This window comes from Hyperoodon ampullatus, assembly GCF_949752795.1.
Source record: "Hyperoodon ampullatus genome assembly, chromosome: 1".
NCBI classification, from domain to species: Eukaryota; Metazoa; Chordata; class Mammalia; order Artiodactyla; family Ziphiidae; genus Hyperoodon; species Hyperoodon ampullatus.
Genome location: NC_136914.1, coordinates 212,119,788 through 212,142,301, shown reverse-complemented (window position 1 = coordinate 212,142,301; position 22,514 = coordinate 212,119,788). Strand labels below are relative to the sequence as shown.

The following is a 22,514-nucleotide window of genomic DNA, read 5'->3' as shown; positions in this document are numbered from 1 at the left end:
CACAACACTGTTAATCAACTATGCTCCAACATAAAATAAAAATTTTAATAAATAAATAGCTGCAAAAAATAAATAAATAAAAAATAAAATAAAATGAAGTTACTAAGAAAATACAACCAGCTGACTGCCATAGACCAGACCTCTGCACCTACTGGCTGTGGTCCATATGGGGGACACAGATGGCTGATAGAACAGTTGTTTCCATTCTTTCCGGTTGTTCTAGTCAAAGACACCAGAACTTCTCTGCGTCCTCACCAGCCCTCTTACAGGTCATGCAGGCTGGGCCCCAAGTGCCTTAACATGGTGGAGAATGAAAAGATACAAATATCTCAACTTATACAAATACAATGATACAATTAGAATAGACAGAAGTTAAAAACCAGTAAGTAAAAATGAGATTGTTTTATTTTATCTGGCCAATGCAATGCAACTGCTATTGTCTTGGACAAGAGGATAACTTCTCCTTGAAAGATGGACGTTAAGCCAAACAGGACTCCTGGCTTCTTGTCGCAGCCCTGTTTCCACCAAGTGGTGGGACCTCAGACAAACCAATTCGCCTCTTTGCTCCTCAGTTTCCTTGCCTTTCAAAACGGACTCTACCTTTGCTCCACTCCAAGAGTGTTCTGGGGCCCAAGAGCATCAGCATCCCTTGGGAGTGAGTCAGAAAGGCGGAATCTCAGGCCCCAGCCTGGAACTACTGATCCCACATCTGCATTTTCACAGCACAGGGAAGTGTGAACAGCATTTAGATTGCCAGGCCCCTCAGCCTCAGGGTCCCACAGCCCCCTGCATATGACAGCAGAGTCCCCCCTTCTCACACTGGTACTAACTCAGGGGACAGTGACCATCACTGAGATCACCTGTTAAAGAAATGCTCTCAAAAGAGAGACTCCTACCACTGAACAGACATCCTTTAGAACTCCGAATGCAACCAGTCTCTTCTCCCCCAGGGAAAGAGTCAAGCCAAAATACGCCAACAAACAAAAGATTTTACAGCAGTTGTTCTCATGAAGCTACATGCACCAGAATCATCCAGAGTGGGACGGGGTTCAGATTCCAGCATCCCCCCCGGCCGGTGCATTGTCTTTAATGCTCCCCTGGGGATTGTAATGTGCAGCCAGAGTTGGGAAATACTGCCCTTGCCTACCGGTTCTCAAAGGTTCTGTGCCGTCGCCACAGAAGCGGCGTCAATATTACCTGAAAATTTGTTAAAGCTGCAAATGGCGGGATCTACCCAGAACCTGAAACTCTGGTGGGGCCACAAATGTGCATCTCAACAAACCCACCAGGCACTTTCTAGGTGATGCTTGCTCAAAGCTGTGAAACATAGACCTAGTCCTGAGGAATGAGGATCTCCAAGGGGTTAAAACCCAGGATTCTGTATTTTTGAGCGGCTCCCAGGTGATTCTTTTGTATAGACCCCAGAGAGCTGGTTAGTCGCCATTGCTTTAAGAACCCCCAGACCCTGCTGAGCTTATATTCTGAGCAGACAGTAGTCAGCATGAGGCTGTGTAGTACAGCCTCTCTCCAGCCCAGTTTTGAATCCTAATTCCTTGACCATGTGCAAAATATCTTGCGTATTTGAGTCTCCATTTCCTGACTCACAAAATGGGGATAATGGTGGTAAGAGTAGCTACACCATTTGGGTTTCCTTCTGCGTTGTTATGAAGAATCAATAAAGAATTCACATACAGCACTTAACACCAGACCCAACGCGTTGGGAGAATTCAATGAGCACAAGCTGCTACTGCTATCAGCTGTTGTTATTGCCTCTGACCCCTAAGACCAAGCACATCACTGCCCAAGCCACTCTTTCATAAGCAAAGAAATCCCTCTTCTTGAGCCTTACAAAAGTATCTGGCTCTCCTCCCATAACCAGGGAGAAGGAAAGGCCTCAAAAGCTCATCAGAGGGCTTCCCCGGTGGCGCAGTGGTTGACAGTCCGCCTGCTGACGCAGGGGACGCGGGTTCGTGCCCCAGTCCAGGAAGATTCCACATGCCGCGGAGCGGCTGGGCCCGTGAGCCATGGCAGCTGAGCCTGCACGTCTGGAGCCTGTGCTCCCAAACGGGAGGGCCCACAGCAGTGAGAGGCCTTTGTCCCGCAAAAGACAAAAAAAAAAAAAAAAAAAAAAAACCTCATCAGAACCTAAGGGCAGTCTAGTTTCTCACTCAAAATGAGAAAAAGTTATCCCCCTCAAGTACTTGGCCAGCCCTTAATTTTTACTCAGCAAGCGAAAATGACTGAGCAGCCGATAAGTGATCAATTGACTGATTTCAGAAGCTTCTGGGGCAACAATTCCAAAACTCCAGTAGGCAAAAATCAGAACCCTGATTAAAAATGAAAACTCCCGGACTGTATCCAAAACCTACTGAGTCAGACAAAGGGGGGTGGGGTGCTTATAAATCAGCATCCAAAACATCACCAAAACTGAAGCTCCCTTGATACGTTTTGCTCACTGATGAACTCCCCAGGGGTCTGGCACACACTAGATACACAATAAGTATCTCTGAATGAATGAACAAACATTCTGAGGTATGGACTTAAATTAGACAGTTAGGCTAAAATGCACCACTATAGCAAGTGAATGAATCTTTTGAATACGTTAACTAGCACCCAGAGGCTCTGTCAAACTACTCTAGTGAAATGACATCTGTGTCTGTCTCTCTCTCTCTCTCTCTCTCACACACACACACACACACACACAGCATTCTTTGTGGAAAGTGGACATGAAACCTCACAGCCAGTCTGGTGATGGGACTAAAGAACTGTATGAAGAACTGGCTTCTGCACGTTCTCCCTCTTAGCCCAGATCTGCTCCTCATTGGAGATAGCAAACCCTCACGAAACCTGAAAGGTCAGGGAACTTGTGGAGCAAGGGAGGGCCTAGAACACAAGAGACGACCCTCTGAAACATGAACTAGGGAAAAGCCAGGCACCCTCAAACATCCTGCCCAAACCTGCTGGTACAATTCTCTGGATATTTTTATCACAAACACCAAGGATCTACTGGGGCAAAGAGATGGACCCTGAGCCATAGCACCTCAGGAATCTTAACAATGTTAAGACTCGGACAAGACTCAGTGTCAAGTTCACATTCAAGAATAAAGGACCAAGAGGGGACAGGACACTCTCCAAATTGTATCCTTCTCTCGCTGGCTCCACAAAGCACCCAGGCCCTGGAGGAAGGTCCTCAGGCCGTAGTGAATCATGGCGGATGAGTTCTAAGACCAAGCAGAATGGTATGGGCTGAGAGAACTCAGATGGAAGCTTGCAGCCTTGAGGATGAAAGGGAAAGCAACACCCACTACAAAATCTCCACCGCTCAGCTGTGTAAACAAATAAAATGGTCCATTTCTTCTGGATCCTCTCCTAGCTGTCTTTGTGCACGCACACACAGACACACACACGCAAACCACTTCACATCTGAAAAGAAAAACAACCAAGAAAGGTCTACACAGTTTGTTTTTGCTGCGTGTGGAGTTTTTTTTTCCTAAATCACATCTGACTTGGTGTTAAAACATCAACCTTTGGCCAAAATACTCTTAAAACAAAGGCTTAATTGGTTCTGAAGTAGCCCTTCTGAAAACCAAGGGAAACATCTTCTGTGGATCTTGACCTTGATTCCAACACTGCTCTTGGGGTTGGAAGGAGTGTGGGAAGAGCTCTCTTCAGGGAGGTAGTGGGGATAGTGCTTAAACGTTTATCCACAATCACCTGCAGGGCACCCCTGGGAGACATCTGCAAAGTGGGTCCACCTCTGCGCTCAGCCTGCAGGATCTCTTCCGGGTTAATGGAGACAGTGGGAGGAGTTCCCAGAAACAGGCCCCAGTGGGAGGAGCTCCCACTGGGGCCAGAAAGCAAAGCCGTGCGTGAAGGGGCGTGCACTGGAGCTGGGCAAACTGGCCTCTGATCCCACCCAGATCTTTTTTTTTTTGCGGTGAGCGGGCCTCTCACTGTCGTGGCCTCTCCCGTTGCGGAGCACAGGCTCCGGACGCGCAGGCTCAGCAGCCATGGCTCACGGGCCCAACCGCTCCGCGGTATGTGGGATCCTCCCGGACCGGGGCACGAACCCGTGTCCCCTGCATCGGCAGGCGGACCCTCAACCACTGCGCCACCAGGGAAACCCCCCACCCAGATCTTTTTACTGCTCCCCCTCCTGTGTGCCACTCACACACCCAACAACCACTATGCTGGTGCATTTCAAAAGATACCATTTGAAATCCAGTGTTCAAGTCTCTCAAAAGGGCGATGCAAGCTAAACACACATATCACTCTCCCAGTCCACTCCTAGTATGAACAACAGAATCCAACACACATATTCCTCCAAAAGATGTGGGTGAGAATGTTACTAGGGCCTTATACTTATAACCTTATACTCATAGTAGCAGGAAACTGGAAGCAATCCAAATATCCAAAAGCACAGAAAGGACACCTGCACTGTGGCATAGTACATGGCAATAAAAAGGAGTAAACTATGCTACAGGCAATAACAGGGATGAAACACACACATAACGCTAAGTAGGGCCAGACATGAGACGGTATATTCTACACAATCCCATTGCTAAGAAGCTAAAAAACAGGCAAAACTAATCCATGGTGATTGATGAAACTAATCCAGGGTGAGAATTTTTGTCAGCAGTCGGGGGAAGCTTTGAATAAGTGAGACCCCAGGGGAATTGGTAATACTCCTTTTCGGGGCCCAGCCAACTACAGCCTATGAGCCAAATTCAGCCACTATCTGTTTTTATGAATAAAGTTTTATTGGGACCCAGCTATACCTATAGCTATTCCCGTAGGTATTATTTTTGGCTGCTTTCACACACAATGGCAGAATTGAGAGGCTGCCACAGAGATTGTTTGGCCTACAAAGCCTAAAATACTTATTATCTGGCCCTGTACAGAAAAAGCATTCCAACCTCATTCTATATAATGATTTGGGTGATGCTTTCATGGATGTTCACAAAAAGTAAAAGTTCATCCATCTCTCCACTGAGGATCTGTGCACTGTGCTGTATTTATATCTCAATGAAACTCTCTACAAGTCAATAGAGTTAAATATCTATGTCTTTGAGGGACTTCCCTGGTGGTCCAGTGGTAAAGAATCTGCCTTCCTGTGCAGGGGACACGGGTTCGATCCCTGGTCGGAGAACTAAGATCCCACATGCCGCAGGGCAACTAATCCCGTGTGCCACAACTACTGAGCCCACACTCCTCATCTAGAGAGCCTGCGTGCCACCCACGTGCTCTGGAGTCCGTGCGCCACAACTAGAGAGAGAAAACCCGCACACCACAACTAGAGAGAAGCCCAAGAGCCACACGAAGATCCCGTGTGCTGCAAATAAGACCCGATGCAGCCAAAAATAAGAAATAAATATAAAATAAATATTTTTTTTAAATCTATGTCTTTGGAAAAAAAAAGGTCTTTTAATTTTTATTCCAATTATACTGTGTTAACCATTTAGGGAAAATATGGCTTTCGTGTTGCTCTTGTCTTTTCAAAACTGAGAGGAGTTAGGAGATTGTCAAAAGTGGGAAGATCCCAACACATCAATTGATACTGTGTCCAAACCTTTTAGAAGAACATGACAGACACGTCTAGAGAATCACTCAGAAGCCATTCATATAAACGTTGCACCTGGCCAAGTCCTGAGATTACAGGAGGGATGGGAAGGGAAGGGGGGAGGAATCTCATGGGATGCACGGTGTCATACTACTCCAGGTTATTTCAGGATATAGCTTAGGAAAGCGACCAGCTCAGCTCAGATTGAAACACTGTACCTATTAAGGTTAAACAGTTTTAAATTTCCAGGGAAGAAAATGCTGCCCTGACAATTACGTTGCATCTAAGCCTTAAACTGGAGAATGAGGCAGAGGGCAAACATCCGCTCTCCTCCACACCAAAGCAGGGCCACCCTCTCCTCTCACCCGCACATTGCTACTGAGCTGCCATGTGCCTTGGGAACAATTTTATTGTGTCTGAGGTTTCCTCTTTTTTTCCCCTTTGCTTCTTTCGTTTCATTTTGTTTCGCCATTTATCCTTGGATGGTCAAACTAAAATTACAGCTAGATGCCATGTGGCTTTGACCTCATCCTGGTGTAGCAGAGACTGGGGGAGAATGAATCCTCAAAGCATGGTGGTGCTGGGTCTCTAATAAAATATCTCTCTGTTTGCCCACATGGGCATCATGCCTTAGCAAACAGAAGCAGAGGAGAACAATACTACCTGTTCATGGACGAGTAGTAATGGTTTCAGTCCTCCAGACAATGAGCTCTGTAACTTACTCCATCTCCCTCCTGAGAAAGCGCTTCACACAGCCCACACTGTGCCAGGTGGTTTGGAGAAAGACGAACTGCTCGGCCTAACAAGGGACACTTCAGCAACGGGTGTAAAGACACAAAACAGCTACTCTGGGCTCGGCTGGTCTCCCAGTGACATGGCCCCAGCCAGCCTTTCCACTCCAAGATAGGGATCGTGATGCTATTCAACCTTGACAATTCCCATACCCCAGGCAACAGGATTTTCCAGCCCTCCACAAGATGCAGCAGGCCTCAGGACACTGTTCATCATCCATTCATCAAGAGTTAGGGTTTGGGCTTGTTCTCCAACCAAGCCCTGAGTCTATACCCTTTTCTGGGAGCAACATTCACCATGCTGTTGATCAAAAGGAAGAAGGGTCCCCCAGGGAGAGTGCCAGCAAGCACACCAGCCTTGGGGACTTCCCTGGGGGTCCAGTGGTTAAGACTCCATGCTTCCAATGCTGGGGGGGGGGGTGGAGGGGGGGCACGGGTTCGATCCCTGGTTGAGGAACTAAGATCCCACATGCTGTGCAGTGCGGCCAAAAAATACAAAAACAAAAACAAAAAAACCCACCAGCCTTGGAAATAATCTGGGGGTGGAGGAGCATTATCAAGAGTCGCACTTTCCCCTAAAATACACACATGGACCAGCAGCACGACTGCAGAAGGAATCAAAAAAAATTTTTTTTTTTTTTTGCGGTACGCAGGCCTCTCACTGCTGTGGCCTCTCCCGTTGCGGAGCACAGCCTCCGGACGCGCAGGCTCAGCGGCCATGGCTCTCGGGCCCAGCCGCTCCGCGGCATGTGGGATCTTCCCGGACCGGGGCACGAACCCGTGTCCCCTGCATCGGCAGGCGGACTCTCAACCACTGCGCCACCAGGGAAGCCCTCAAAATATTTTTAAAATAAGTTACTGTCACCTTGAAATGAGTACAAAATACTAGGGGCTCCACCGAATAACAACGTCTGCTGAGTCCTACTTTTCACTGGTGGAATAATTCACAATGTACCTGGGGCAAAGGGCTACTGGAAAGTCTTCTCCAGACAGAGGCAGATTTGAAACAGCACAGCTACAAAGATGCGATATGGCTGTGGACCACATACACACACACAAGTTATCTGCAAGGGCTAACCGCAAGAAAGGGAGCAAGGGAAGAACGGAAATGATATAACCAAGCGACACCAGCTTCCAAGGAGAGAAGACCCCAGAGCCAGACTTGAATGCCCCAACAGCAGGTTTCAAAAGCCTCCCCTTGAAGGGTTAACCCAGAAGCAGAAGACTCAAGAAGTTTCGGCACCATTAGTTACACCATGAGGTCCATCCATCCTGGCCAGGCCAGGCAGACAGACGAAAATCGTATTAGTCTGCTCTCCCTCCACTACTGCACTCCGTTGGCATCAGTTCAGCTCTGAGTCTATATTAGTCTGTGATTTGTTTAGCCTTTGGATTTAAGAGAATGGAAGTACTACGTGAGCAGGAAACAGGACACTCATCAGAAGCTGGGATCCGTCGCCTTTCCCTCCCAGCACTTCCAGTGTCATGTATCAACAAGTCCGAGAGAAATCAACATTTCAGAACAATCAGGTCAAAAGTGATATTCTTAGCACCACTTAACATGATTTTGATCCACCGGAAACAACTCTCTGGCTGTCCCACAGCCTCCTCTCCTATCTCACCCCCCTTAATTCTTCCCATTCACATTCTGTCACCTCATGTGACTCCCAATTTAAGACCCCTCCTGAAGCAAAAAAACAGTAGCCAAGCTAGGGGGTCTGTGGGCCCATCATGCCTGATCAAGATGCTCTTAACAAAAAGACACAGGCTTCTCCTTCTTTCCCTATCTTTAAATCATTTTAGCAGCATTTCTTCTGCTCTTGTTTCTTCTTTGCTTCCAACCTCCCCCGAAGAATCAACCACAACCACGCGGCCATCATCACCACCATCATCATCACCTAGGTCAGGGGGAGGGGTGGAGAATAAGAGACACAAGAGACCTACACATTGACAAATCAAGCTTCGGGATCTCTTGCATGTCCTACCTGAATTGCAATCTGGTGTTCAATCGTTTTGTACGCAGAGTAATGTGTGCTCCCGGACTGAAAATAGAGCTGTAGAAAGAAACCAAATCAAAGCGTTCTGCTTATGTCACAAACTACAAGAAAACATCTTAAGCAGTTTATGAATAGCAGACAAACCTTCCTAGATTGAACTGCAGCCTTGGCATTCAATCAAGACCTCTGTATTTTTACTTGTTGCTATAAATAAGATGCTCATAATAATCTAAAGTTTAAAAAATAAAAAAACACCTATTCAATAAGCAAAAGGGGGGTGGAGGGGGCCAGGAGCGAGGATCAATGACATGAAAAGGAAAGACGGACACCCATTAAGACATAAAGGAAGCCAGTGTGCTGAGCAAGATGCTGCAGAAAAATTAACTGTGTGCTGCGACATCATCAGAATTGCGACACGCAGGCAAGAGGGAAAGACTGGGAGAGAAAGGATGTGAGAAGCCACAAGACTGCAAAGGTACAAGCCCCCCAGAGTTCTAAGAACTAGGCTCTCACCCTAAAACACAATTCTATTTGGGGGAAAACAAATGTGGCAGGCAGAATTCAGGGGCCACTCGATGCCTTATACATTCTTTCACAATGACTAAGCTATCAGTCCCAGGACGGCTCAGGACAGCTCTGCAGCCCGCACGCACTCTAGGAATCCACACTTCCCCAAAGAAGGGGCCAACCAGTGCCAAAGAGCCACTGAGTTTTCTAAAGACCACCTATTTGGGGGCCCCTGGGTGAAGGTACATCCCTGGTTCACCCAGACTCTCCACAGCAGAAGGCTAAAGTCTCTCCTGGGCCTTTCCCTCTGAAGCCCTATAGATCTACCATTAAAGAGACGGGTAGCCCCAAATAAAAAGGAATACCAAGAGGCCTCTCCAAATTCTTCTTTTCCCAAATAGTACTTATTAATCTTGGGCTGCTACCAACTGGGAAAACAAACACCATCTGCTGACTTATTTTATAAACAATACAACAAACACTAAAAGATCTCAACAATATCTGAAAATGCATTTTAATTGGCCATAAACGAACAAATGATGAAGAATCACACGGTCCTATGAAACCCCTGCCCATCTCCCTCTCAGCAATAGGCATTTCCAAACACAGATCTGTATTACTATAGCAAACTATTGCCATTACTACCACTGTACGATTACTATTACCAGAACCTTCCTGTAGAGCAGTTCTTTAGACCCCATTATTTTGTATCTTGCTCCCTGCAAGAAAAATTATTCAGTTTATACAGGTTTTTATTTTGGGGGGGAAAAAAAGAAATTCACATAAGAACTTCTGAACCAACTCAAACTAAACGCAACCCAGTAGTAATGAAATTTTTTAAATAGCCTAAATGCACACTGCTCATGGGATAAGGCTGTACTGTTCCCAGTTGGGGATATAGTGGGTTCTGAGATCACTGTATCTGCCCCAAGTGAACAAACAAAAACACACTGCCTGTACATATATTAGGAGTCGGCTTGTTCCCAAACAATACTAATCAAAGTTAAAAGGGGGCACAATAAAGGTGGGCCAAATATATATATATTCCTTTACCTGTCAAAGCAGAGTAATGAATCACACTCCCTAAAACAACAAAAGATAAAGGCTGAGCCACTGAGATAAGCCCCCTACGCACACAGCACCCCCCCAACCCCCCCGCAGACACACACTCAGGAGCAGTTCATCCAAAGTGAGTCACTGAAAAAGACAGATGAATTTGCCCCCTTGGCCCCCCTGTCCTTTTTGTGAAAACTGCCAGTCAGTAAGCGGAGATCGCACTAATTACTGTGACAATTCTGCATTGTGTTAAAACAACTTTTGTGCGGGGGATAGGTTCCTCTGCGAGTTTGGAATTCTTGGCTGAGAGCAGCTCTTGTCGGAGCGGGGGACTCCCCTGCTCAGGAGAGAAGGCAACACTAAAACCTCGTCCCCCTTTTCAGCCGGTTTTATGCTGCGATTTTCCAACTGCCTGATTCAGAGTTTAATGGAAACTTGTCCAAGCTTTTCTTCCCACAAACCTTGCGGAGCCCTAAGGCAATCTTGCACTCAGGGTAACCACAGAAATCTCCTATCATCAATTAAAATCGAATGGACACCTGATAACGAAGTAAACGTCGTGGAAACAAAATTTCATATAATCACGGCCTTCTCAATAAATTAATGAAACTGTGGCTAATCCAAATTCAATTTCCATTTGTCCGGTTCCACACTTAATCCTCATGTTCATCACCACCCAAACAACAACACAACCCCAGAGAGAATGCTACAATTAAGACAGTAAAAATGCAGCTGCAAGGTCCTTAAGAATCTGGTAGGACAAAGTTACTTTCACCTTCACACACACCAATCTAACATCCCCAAGTAATGCAACTCCCCTCCTCAGGTATCCAGGCACACAGAATAACTGCCACCAGCTCATAACTCCACACAGTACAAGCTCCAATCAGCTCTTCACTCCCAGCCAGTACCCACTGTGTTGGAGAGATTTTGAGCTTAAACTTCCCCCCAGCAACAGCGACGAAGACTTACAATTTTCTCGTTTCTCCTTTGGGTTCCCACCCCCTCTTTTCCCAAATACTCCTTTCTAAAACACACCCTTTAAATACTGCTTTTTCCATCCCTGTAAAACACAGAGATGCCTTGTTCATTATAGTCTAGCTTTTTAAGACAAACATAAAATACAAGGACCCAGTAAAAACTTGGCATTCTAAACTGGAACAATAATTTATTTATATCTCCGTAAAAAGCTAGAAGAAAGAACCAGAGAGGGTTGGCCCTTTGTGCTTTTGTTTGTTTGCTTGCTTTTGGAAGATATGGGGCGCTTGAGAGATCTTAGGTGGCGATCTAAGGCTCATCTGAGTTCAAGAACCAGGTTCCCCCAGGCCTGGACTCTTGGGACCACCCCTGCTCTTTGGCCACCTGCAGCACTGCGCGTCATTTCCGCATCCAGCAACTGTGGCTCTTGTACCCTGGGTCCGCAGCACACCCTCAACGTGGTTCCCCTGCCCCGCCCCTCCCCAGGCACCTTGAAGCAGCACCGAATGAGAACTCCAAGGTACTTTTCATGTCATGCCTTCCTGTGAAACTCTCAACAAAACAAACCTTCCCTTCCTGTGTGCTTGTTTACAGTGGCCAAGCCCACCCAACCACCCATTCGAACACCTCCCGGTGACTGTGACCCAGCCCCCTCTGGTCCGGAGGAAGAGCCATGGAGATGCGGTGGTGCTCAGCACAGCCTTGCCTACATTTTCCAGCAATTCAAAAACCAACATTTTATGATCAACCACCTCCCTTAACAAGAAATCCTATCTTGATTTCTCTCATTTCATTTCTAATCACTACTACTGGCCCTAAATTTGATGTTTCAGATACAAGACATCAGAGATACCCAGAGATGGGAGAAAAGGGAAACAGCTTTTGCAATCACAGAGATCTCATCCTCAAAGGCGACTAAAAGAATTGAAACACTACACTGGGTTTCAAACTTCCAGTAGGATGAAGATTAATTTTGTATGCCTATTCATTCCACTAAATTGGGAAGAGCGGGGAGCATTTGCTTTATTTCCAGTTTTATGAATCACCAAGCTTTCTATTTAAAAAAAAAAAAGAAGAAGAAGAAGAAATTCAGATTCATTTCCTAAACGGTTTTGGTTTGGGGGATTTTTTGGTCCACCTTCCTCTCCCCTGTAGCTATCACCGTGAGGCACTTGAAGTTTAATTTCCATGTCATTAGCATAAAAGGCAGAATAGAGGCTTAAATATCTAAGACTTTTTCTTAAGTCACCAGTCATTTTGCAGGACAGAGACATAGCACCCCCAGCCCTATGCTGGGAGCCTCTTACATTTAGTGGGAAATAAACTTCTGACCAGGCCTTTGGGTGCCTGCCCGCCCCCTTAAAAGATGCCAAGGGGACTTCTAATTTCCACAGGGAAGGCAAAGCCAGCACTGACTGCTAGGTATGGAGGCTTAAACATTCCTGCAAAGATCCAGACACAGAACATCTGTACCCTCCTACAGCAACAACTTAACAAAGGCAACCCCTTTTCACTTCCTGGCATTCTCCTTCAGAAATTCTGCTGCAACAAAACACATGCCTTTAGACACAGGAACAATCTCTCCTACTGTCTCAACGTTCCATCAAATGTCTATTTACCCTCATTAATTTTTTCTTTTCTTTTCCTCAACCTGAAACCATCAGCTATGAGTCAGAGAATGATCATTAACTTTTACAGCTTTCATACACATCCACCTACTCACACTGGGGGAAAGAAGTATTGACTTGCAACACTGCCTGAGACCAAAATCCTCTAAGAAGAAAAAAAAGGGGGGGGAATCACTTCAATAAAGTTATATCTATAGGTCTATGGGGGGATGCTACATTCATTGTTTTTCCACTTTGTGCTGCAGTCTCTTGCAAAAAAAATAGAAAGAAAGAAGTTGAAGTCGAACTTGGTTATGGTGATGGGCATTTTTGGATTGGTTTTTTTGAGGGAAAATTAGATGATTTTCTTTAAACATCAAAACATAATTACATTTCTTAAACTGTTTGGGGGAGGGGAGAATAAAGTGAAGCAAGTTTCCTGCTCTTGTCCAAAACACATTTCCAGCATATAAAAACACGTGGGCTAAAGTGCTGAGACATGTTCCTAACACAGCATTTTTCATTAAAAGTTGCTACACTAACACTCTTAAAATGATGCCCCATCATTACTCCACTTAGCAGTCACAGGCTGCAACTCATAACGAATTAATTTGCATTAATGTGGGTTTCATGTGTCCTTCCCTGGGTATGCCATTGTGATTCAGGCTTAATAAAACTGACACGACAATAACATAGTGCCTTTTATTTCACTTTCCCAAACCAACCAACCCACCCAAAGACCCACACAAATCCTCTCGATTTTTTAAGCATTTTGCTAATATATTTAGTTCATCATAATTGGTCCAGCACGCAAGAACCTAGTTATCGTCTCAGTAAATATTTATAGCATCACTCTTTCCCATTCATTCTGCATTTTCTTAGAGAATCTCACTGTAGCCTACATCTGCAATTCATTGACTTTACAATTTACCACATGTTGGGATGGGAGAGGTCTTAGCTCCATTTGAATCACTACACAAATATGCAAGTGATTTATCGGTTTCAAACTAAAGACTGCAAGAGAAGGACTCCACTTTTCCTGAACATTACTTCTTCTGGCAGACCATGAACAATTACAGTTCGTACTAATTAAGCTCTGTAAATGTGCTGTGCCTTACTAATGTCTACCAGGCCTCAAATTTATTTTCATGATGCCAAACTTTAGCAAGCAATTTTAACTCCTTCAGAGCTGATCCCACTAGTAACCATTCCTTCCCCCTGTAGATCGAGCTGTTTGGGGCTACTTCATGACGAAAAAAAAAAAAAAAAAAAAACAAGAAAAGAATAAAATATTACAGACGAATTACCAGCCTGAAATCAGATGTGCCCAAGGAAGAAAAAACCTATCCTGGGAAAACCGAAGAACACCAGGGCTGATAACCCGCTCAAAGATCCCACAGCCCCATCTTTGTAATGAGCTGTTAAGGGATTCATATCTGTCCCTGAGGGCTAGTAAGTTTCTGCATTCCATTGATTAGAAAATAAAACCTTTCAGCCTCTGTCTTGAAGTCTGGGTTGGATGGAAGGAAGGATCCGGCCAGCAAGGACAGCGCCATCAGCTCCTACCCCCCTCAACAGTTACCCACACACCTCAGAATCCCACTCCCCCTTTACCAGGTGGTCAGTTTGTAACACACACACTAGAAAGCCCACTTTTTTAAGAATGAATTAAAATCAGGAGGATAATTGGCCTTCTCTGTCACATCGGGGTCTTGACCACAGATGCCCCATCCCCAGCTCCTCACACAATAACTTACATGAAAGACTATCTGACGCTGGATAGAGCTCTTTGGGTGAAAAGTGGATTGCGACCAGTCTTTACTGAGCAGAGCCATACAGTTGTTAATAGCCACCCCCCACCCATGGTATTTCTACCTCTCGGTAAGAAACTTCTAATCCCTAATTTCAATCAAGCCATTTCCTCAAGCCCAAATCTCTGTCCCATCTTCTTACACTTTTCTAATCTTTCTCAGGCAAGCATTTATTCTTCCTCCCCTGCGACTTTTCTGTGCTTCCTCCCCCAGATACCACTGCACTTTCCCCAAATGAATGGCCTTCCCACTCCCACGGTAAATCTGGATTTTTTTTCTCATCTATTAATTCTTTTAATCAACTCTCCTCACTCTATGGCACTTTTTTTTTTTTTAAACCCTCACGTTAACTAGCGCACTATGCAATGTGTGTATTTTCCCTTCCAGCTCAGTGGAACATCGTATAAATTAAAGACCCGTCTCCCGTATCAGGTTTCTTTAAGTATTCTGGGAAATATGCACAATATAGGCAAGAGGGTCTCAAAAAAAAAAAAAAAAAAGAAAGGAAAAAGGGAGAAGCCAGAAGAAAAGGAAAAAAGATGCAAACACCTAGAGCAACTTTGCTTTTGAAAAAAGGCATTTGTGCCGAGCCCCTCCCACCCACCCAACTGAATTTCCATTACTGAAAGTGCTCTTTATAAATGTGTGTAACAATAGCCTGGAGGAAAAGTACAAGTCAGCTGCCAAAGGAGGAGGGGGTGTCTGTCTCAGTAAAGCTCAGATTGTAGGCATGGGGGTCAGAGGAGGGGAGAGAGCAGCTTTTGCGAAGGGCTCTCCACACCCCACCCCCATCTCATTGCTTATAATTACTGAGAGAAATCTGAGCTACTGCCAGTGTCTGCGGACCTTGAATATTATAAGGCCAACGTGGCGTCAAATATCTTAACATTCATAAGTGTTATGGGCTGTAAATAAAGCCTGTGGATTTATGACCCGGTGGCGCTTGCCAGCAAAGGACTGGGGCACATTTCTTTCAGCAGACCTGTCGAGGTGCAAGTTTGCCTTTGGTTGTAAAGTTAACCATTTCCTTCACAAAGGTGCTCAATTATAAGTCAGAGTTGAAGATTTACTTACACGATTGCCAATATCCACTGCCAGAAGAAACTTAGACGCCCACAACACACACCCCCTTCAAAAATAAAAGCCTCAAGAATTTGATTCACCCCGCTCCTTCTCAAAACTTCTGAAATGTGTCACCTCGAAACAGTTATAAATGTGGTTAAAGATATTATCTAATTCCACTCACCAAGACTAAAAAAGCTTACACCTACTTCCCTGGAAAGTGCTTATTTATTTGGCAACGCCATGTTTTAAAAAAACAATAAAGGAGTAAATCACTCCTTGCCTGAAGTTTTGTCCCTCCCCCCAATATGTCATCTATTTCCTGTGTAGGAGAGAGCCTCTGCTAAATCCAGGTTGCCTCAGACTTAACTGCCAATAAACCAACTTCCACAGAACTTCCAGACAGCTGGGGAAAAGGTCCTCGGAGTTTTAGTCATGGTCCAGAAACACAGGTCCACACAAAAATCTGCAGCTGTCCTTTCTCTGCAGTGCATTTTTAATGTGATTCGGGGGCCCCTGTTGTGAAACATCTGACAAAATGCAAAATCCTCTTAGATACCTTCTAGTTTACCCCCTGTGCATGTGTAAGAGAAGTTGCACCAACATTTCTCCACCAAGAAATCTAGGCGCTTTTCGTATGCACGCAGGCACCTCGTGGGATGTGAGGAGGCGTTCAAAACCTGGAAAGACTTCTACTGTAATCTTTAAAAGCACAGCCTCTGGTGCAACTATTAAAATGCTGGTTTTCTAAAGCAAATATTTTTTTAATAGCGTGCAGAACTGCAGTTATCCTGCGCTGCTAACAGAACAGCATTCTTGATCTGCCAGCCCCCGGAAACCTTCCTGTAACTTTTTCACAGCTTGCTAAGAAACAGAAAGCTGACCAGCTTCCAGCAGGGACCCTAAATGAAATCCATATCAGTAAAATTAAAATCAAGGTGGAAAACTCCTAGCCATAGCGGGGATTGTTTTCCTCCAAACCTTTTCTCAATCAGATAGGGGGCATCAGTGAAAGCTACTTCCCTTCAGCAGTCAAAAGTTTCCAAAAACACTTCTTCCAGATAAACACTCCAGGCTCCCGACTGCCTCATAGTTTGTTTCTGGGATTTCAGAAAGCTTTCACTTCAACAAACTGCAAAGCACTGGCATATTAAATTTATAATCATTAAAGTATGACTTATTGGGTGAATGTTGAGCCCATAATCCAAACTGCAGACATTAAACCCCAACCTATAAAGATTAGCACGGAATTAATACTTTGCATTGAGACCGAAATCTAAACATGTTTGCCATAAATATTTCTGAAGGAGATGAAAAACAATTAGCATAAATACCAAAGAAGGGCAAGAACACCTGTTCTTTTTCAGGGCGATAAGCATTTTATTGTTCTCTATTTAAAATGTAATGACCTGTGTAATTACAGTAATATTACATTGTTATGTAGGGGCTTGGAATGTCACACTTTGAAAAGTGTTGTCAAAACAATCAGGGGTGAAGGTGGGGGGTAGGAGGACAATGGGGAAGGACCACTATTAACCCTTCACACTCCGAGGTCTAAATCTTTTGTATTAGAAAGGATTATGCTGTTTGAGCGAGGAGAAAACATCCATTTTTCACCAGGCAGAAAGAGAAGTTGCTGCCCGGCTAAATAAAACCCCAATGAATAATAGGCCCCTCTTGGTTTCCTTTAAATGCTGGATTCCAAGTTCAAAAATGAATTCAAGATGCTGCTTATTTATTTGTTCAACCTAGTAGCAAACAGCTTCAGCTGAAAAGCAAACAACTTTGGATCAAAGAAGATGCGAAAGCTCTAATAATCAACCCCTTAAAAAGAATTTCAAACCTAACTGGAATTTCGGCCACCGTATCCCATATTCTCATTTGGCAGGAGGGAAAAAGAAATGTAAAACTACTCTTTCCTATCTACTTTAATATGGTAACAGTATTCTTACCTTTGGTATATACAAATGTTACCACAATTCTAATATTTGCACTTCTATCACCTCCCGTCTACCCAGCCAGACCTCTCACCTTAATGCTTTTTTGTATTCGAGTCTTTTTAAAAGCTGTTCCTTTTACTGTATCAAAGGCTAAATTAATGTGATGCAGAAATCTTTTGTCATTTTAAAATAAAATTATTACTATCAAGCTTTATGGCGTCTCCAGCAATTAAAGCATTATTCTTGAGATAAAATATTATTCATCATAAGCCCATTTAATGATACTCCTTAATTCTTTACGTTCTTAAAAAGAAAAGCAGACATCAGGAATCCAAAGAGTTTGCTTTTTAAAGGATGCAACTGCTTACAGGTACACTCGTAAGTTAACAGAAAATGTAGCAAAAGAACACCACCACCAAGGAGGGTCCGGAAGAGAATAGAACATACAGCTAATTTGTCTTTACACCTTGCCCTCAAAAACACACTCTATGAAGCACTAAGAATTTCAGATGAGCATGAAAAGACCGCTATCTTGCCTATAGATTCCTTCGGCAGCTGTATCAAATCTGGAATTGCAAGCCGGCCCTCTGATCGAAGAGGTCAGGAGTGACACACAACAGCCTCTCAGCCTCATTTCCATGGCTCTACTTACCAGCTTAAATAACCTTAATTCTGGAGCACATCAGCTAACCCAGGTAACAGATAGGAGGAGGAAGGGCCTGTGCACACTAAAGATGTCTGTTGGTGTTTGACACGCAAATACTAAAACTGCCTCCTGACTTCAGAAATGTCTTCTCAGACTCCATCTGATGTCACAGCATCAGGCCACCCGCTATGTCCACAATTAAAATAACTAGACGCCGAGGGTTCCTACAATGCCCACAAAGGGGACGGGTTGTCGGGAGCCATCCTTTTCGCACCGGGAAATCATTTATTTACCTTTAACAATTTCCCTGTTTCCTAATTACAGTGCGACACAACTGTTGGAGTTTCAGGAGATCCTGCGGCAATATTGCCAGCGGTCACAGACAGGAGTTTGCAACGAGTCAAGAAGGCCAGCAAGCCCACCATCAAAGCTCAATATTCAGATGGCCTTTCAGATGGCTAAGTGGATTTTAAAATAATACCAGAGAGGCTTCCATCGTAGGGGGAGGGGAGGAGAGTAAGAAATTCTCAGGGTTACTTTGGAATGTCGCTTGGTCGGCTTGGTTATTACACAAACTCTCCGATTCTGAGCCGAATACTCCCGGTTCAGGATGCCCACAGGCTCCCAAGAAAAATACAACGTAACCGGACTGTGTTTCCCCTACAGCTGCAACCCCACTGCCCGGCCCCCGCCGCCTGAAAGAACTGGCCCTGCAGGAGGAGGTCGGGCTGAAACGCTCTCCCAGCTTCCCAAGCATGCAGAAGCCTGGGAGCGCGGGAGGGGGAGGGAGGGTAATAATTATTTCTCTTTCCTAGCCATAAAAAATGACCGGTCTAGCATGCCCTTGCCATTTTTGCCAGGGCCCAAAAAAACAAGTCAAACCTGATAGTTAATATTTTAATGCTTAAAAACACTTGTAGATCTGATCGACTCCCGTCCGGCAAGCCCTCGGCCATTAGCACCGATTCCACGGCTGCTGAACAGTGGATACACTATTTCAAATTGCTATCTCGAGTTACCGAAAAAGAAAAGAAAACAGAAGAAGTGAGTGTAAATAAGAGGTAGGGGGACCATACCAGAGAGGGTGCAAAATGACAATCCCGAGAAGCCGGGCACAAACGTTTAGAGGTTGCGTCTAGAGATTCGTAATCCAGGCTTTTTAGAGGAGGGTGGGATGGGGGCAGGGGGTTCAAGGCGAGGGCAGGGGGCAGAGGCCTGTCGGGGAAGAGGGTGAGCCTTATTCACAAATGTCACGGGGGGGGGGGGGGGCGCGGGACGCACGCCGCGGGAAGCGCCCCCCCCGGAGCCTGGCACCCCGCGCCGCCCTGGAGCCCCCCAAAGTTGGGTGGCCCGCGATCAGCAGCCCAATCCCTTGAAGGAAAGGAGCCCTCGGCCTCCCTCACCCTCTATACACCCTTGGGCCCCGCACAACCTGGTCTCTGGCCCCCCAGGGCCCACTGAGGGCCTTCTCGGAAGCTGGCGAGCGCAGATCCCGCTATAAATCCCAAGGCACCAAAATTCCCTAGAAATACATCAAGTCCGCTCGGAGGAGGCCATCCCGGCTCCATACAAACCAAAACCCGCGGCCACAGGGGCCTCTCCACCCCGCGCGGCCCGGGAGAGCCCGCAGCCAGCGCGCCGGGCTGCCGAGCCCGCCACGGCGCCCAGGGCGCTCGCGGCCCTGCGAGGTGGCCCCAGTAAAGGAAGCCCAGAGCCCCCAAGTTTGCAGTGGGACCAGTCTTGGAAGCGTGACCTTCCAGGGGAAAAGGGAAGGAGGGCTGAGAGCCAGCCACCGCCACTAGAAAGCTAAACAAATAAGCGGCCGAAAGAGAAAGGCGAGGCGCTTCTCCAAGGCCCCGGGCTCCGCGCGCCCGCTAGTTCTCAAGTCCAACGCCTGGAGGACAATCCACTCTACCCCGCGCGTCGGGCGCAGCCCATTAACTCAGTCCCCGGCAGCGGCAGCCAAGGGGTTAACCGGGGAAAGCCCAAGACGCCACAGAAGAGGGAAGGAAAAGAGAGAGAGGGAGAGGGAGAAAAGAAAGAGCCACACAGTCATCTTCCCAGGGTGAAGGAACAAACACCACCACCAAAGGGGGCGGGGGGAATCAGAGCGCAAAAAAAAGTTCTTCTGATTCCCCCCCAACCAACAAAGCCCTGCTTGGAAAGAAAAGTCTCCCCAACATCACGAGGCAACAAACTGAAAGCAAGAACATGGCGAAGTGCAAACAAATCCAGTCCACAAAAGGCAGAAAAGTTTGGAGAGTTTCGGGCTGCCTGGGCCACAAGAGGGGGAGGGGAGGCGGGGAGGGGAGGAGGCGGGGAGGGAGGGGAGAGGGAGGGAGGGGGCAGGGCAGGGCAGGGGCCGCATGCGGGGCCGGGCGGGAGGCAAGGGCGGGCGGGCAGCGGGCGGGGGCCGCGCGCGGAGGCACTTACGGTTCGGGCGGTGGGCGAGAGCGATCCGTTGGGGAGGTAGGGGCTCGTCAGGTCGGGGATCATGATGAAAGGGTAGCCGGGATACGGTGGCCCCTTAAAGAGCCCTCCATCTTGCCTCTTGGCCGCTAACATGGCGGGGCAGCGAGGGGACGGCGGCGGCCGCGCGGAGCGGGAGAGAGCGAGGAGAAACTTTTTAGAAAGTGCCCCAAGTGGCTGGGCGCCCCGGCCGGGCCGACGGAAGGCCCGGCCGAGCGGGGCGCGGGGCCCGGGCGCGCGGGGCGGCGGGCCCGGGGGACAGCTCCCGGCGGCTGCGGGGCGCGCGGGGCGTACTCACCTTCTTCCAAACTTTCCCGGGATTTATCTCGGAAACTTTCGGAGCGAGGCGGAGGCCGTCTTTCCGCCTTCCCGGAGGGGTGGAGGTGGGGAGGGCGAGGGGCAAACGCCACGCAGAGGGGGGAGAAGGGGGAGAAAAAGAATCAGCGAGGTGGGGGGGTTTGGGATGGGAGAGAAAAACAGGGTTACAAGTTTTTGCAATGGTGGCACCACACGCACACGCCGCCCGCCCGGCCCCGCGGCGTGCCGCCGCCGCCCCCAGCCCCGATTTCTTCCCTTTAAGCAACATTTGCCAAGCCCAGGAAATAGATTAAGAACCCCACCAGCCCGAGGGGCTTTTCCTACCTCGGAATCGGAGGAGCTGTTTTGATTCGTTTCTGATTCATTGACTAGAGACGATTTGACATCAGCTAAATCCCTCTCTGCCGAGGAGTTTTCGGAGCTCTTCTCCTCTTGCTCGCCCTCGTCTTTGAAGGAAATCAGTTCGTCGTTGGCGCCTAGGTCATCTCCTCCACCGCCGTTCAGCTGCGGCATTTTTTTTCACCCACCAGCAGCAATTTTGGAAGAAAAATGAAGGAGAAAGAAAAGCCAAAAAAAAAAAAAAAACCCAAAAAGTTTTGCCCCCCCCAGAAAAATACTGCAAGAAAAAGACGAGTCCAAGGTGAACTTTTTTCTGCTTTGGGGTCTTTTTCTCCTGGGGAGGGGAAAGAGGGAGGAGGGGAGGGGAAGGGGGGGGAGATCTTCTGCACGCGTGAGTTTGGGTTTCTTTTTTCTCTCGTTCCCAAGGATCCGATCAATGTGCAAAAAAATAATAAATAAAAAAAGGGGGGTAAAAAAAAACACACACACCAACAACAACAAGAAGTCAGATATAAAGAGCAAAGGGGGGGGGAAGCCGAAGATACAGGAGGAGCTCGTGCCGCTCGGATTTGAGTGAGTTGAAGTTAGACTGAGAGCTTTTCAGTTCAAAGGCGGCGCTGATTGACAGATAGAAAAAGGGGGATCGAAATCCGGAGGAACGGAGTAGTCTGGGAGCGGAGATTATTGACAGGGAGAGAGGAACACACTCGCTTAATGAGATGCCGGGGGGCGGGGCCGGCCCGGTGACGTCTGCATAAATAAACAGCCGGGGTGGGCGGGGCGGGGGTGGCTAACAATGATCCTTTCGGGCGCCGGGAGAGGGAGGAGGGAGACGAGGAGGAGGAGGAGGAGGAGGAGGAGAGGGGCGGGGGAGGGGGGAGAGACGGAGGGAGGAGTGTGCAGGGGGAGAGGCCTGCGCTGAGTGTGTGCGAGCCTGGGAGTCTGGGCGAGGGAACGGGGACTCGCTCCGGGAGGGGGGTGGCTTCAGAAAGACAATGCGGAGTAGGAGAGGAGGGGAAGGGGGTGGCGACCGCGTCAGGAATCCGAGCCGAGGAAGGCGGAAGGAAAGCCCACTTGGGGGGCGGGGATGGGGTGAGGCCCAGAAAAAGTGCACTTTAGAAATATTAGAAATAAGTCTTAAGGAAGGGGGAAAGGAGGAGAGTATTGTGGGGAAGGGGTGCGGGCTGGTGCTTAGTGGTTAAGCCAGCAATGAAATCAGCCACCCTTGGGCGGGATATAAGAGAAGTGGTCAAAAAGAGAGATCAACCCTCCACTTTCAGAGAGCTTGGGGAAGTGGAGGGCTGGGCAAAGTTCCTGGTTATCTGCAATGAAAGAAACTATTAACCCACGAGGTCTTCCCTCCCTTTTCTTGTGTATTAATAGTGAATCATTTCATTAAATCTTAAATCTCACTAGAATAAATATGCCAAGAT

The 22,514-nt window shown here is 47.1% G+C and overlaps 1 protein-coding gene across 26 annotated transcripts in view; it reads right to left on the bottom strand.

Moving 5' to 3' along the window:
* TCF7L2 (transcription factor 7 like 2) overlaps positions 1-21,355 on the bottom strand; it is a gene marked incomplete at its 3' end in the record, with an annotated part of 199,458 nt that extends 178,103 nt beyond the window's left edge. For 15 of the 26 annotated variants that reach the window (XM_079708654.1, XM_079708655.1, XM_079708653.1 and 12 more), the window contains exons 1-3: positions 21,067-21,355; positions 20,723-20,789; positions 20,389-20,513 (exon numbers count right to left, since the gene is read on the bottom strand). In XM_079708654.1, the coding sequence (XP_079564780.1) occupies positions 20,389-20,513; positions 20,723-20,789; positions 21,067-21,255 (381 nt within the window). In that variant the 5' untranslated portion in view covers positions 21,256-21,355. Of the gene's footprint in view, positions 1-8,336; positions 8,406-20,388; positions 20,514-20,722; positions 20,790-21,066 lie in introns of all 26 variants that reach the window. The other 11 variants (XM_079708652.1, XM_079708642.1, XM_079708650.1 and 8 more) reach the window with 1 other exon arrangement.
* Positions 21,356-22,514: the final 1,159 nt, after the last annotated feature.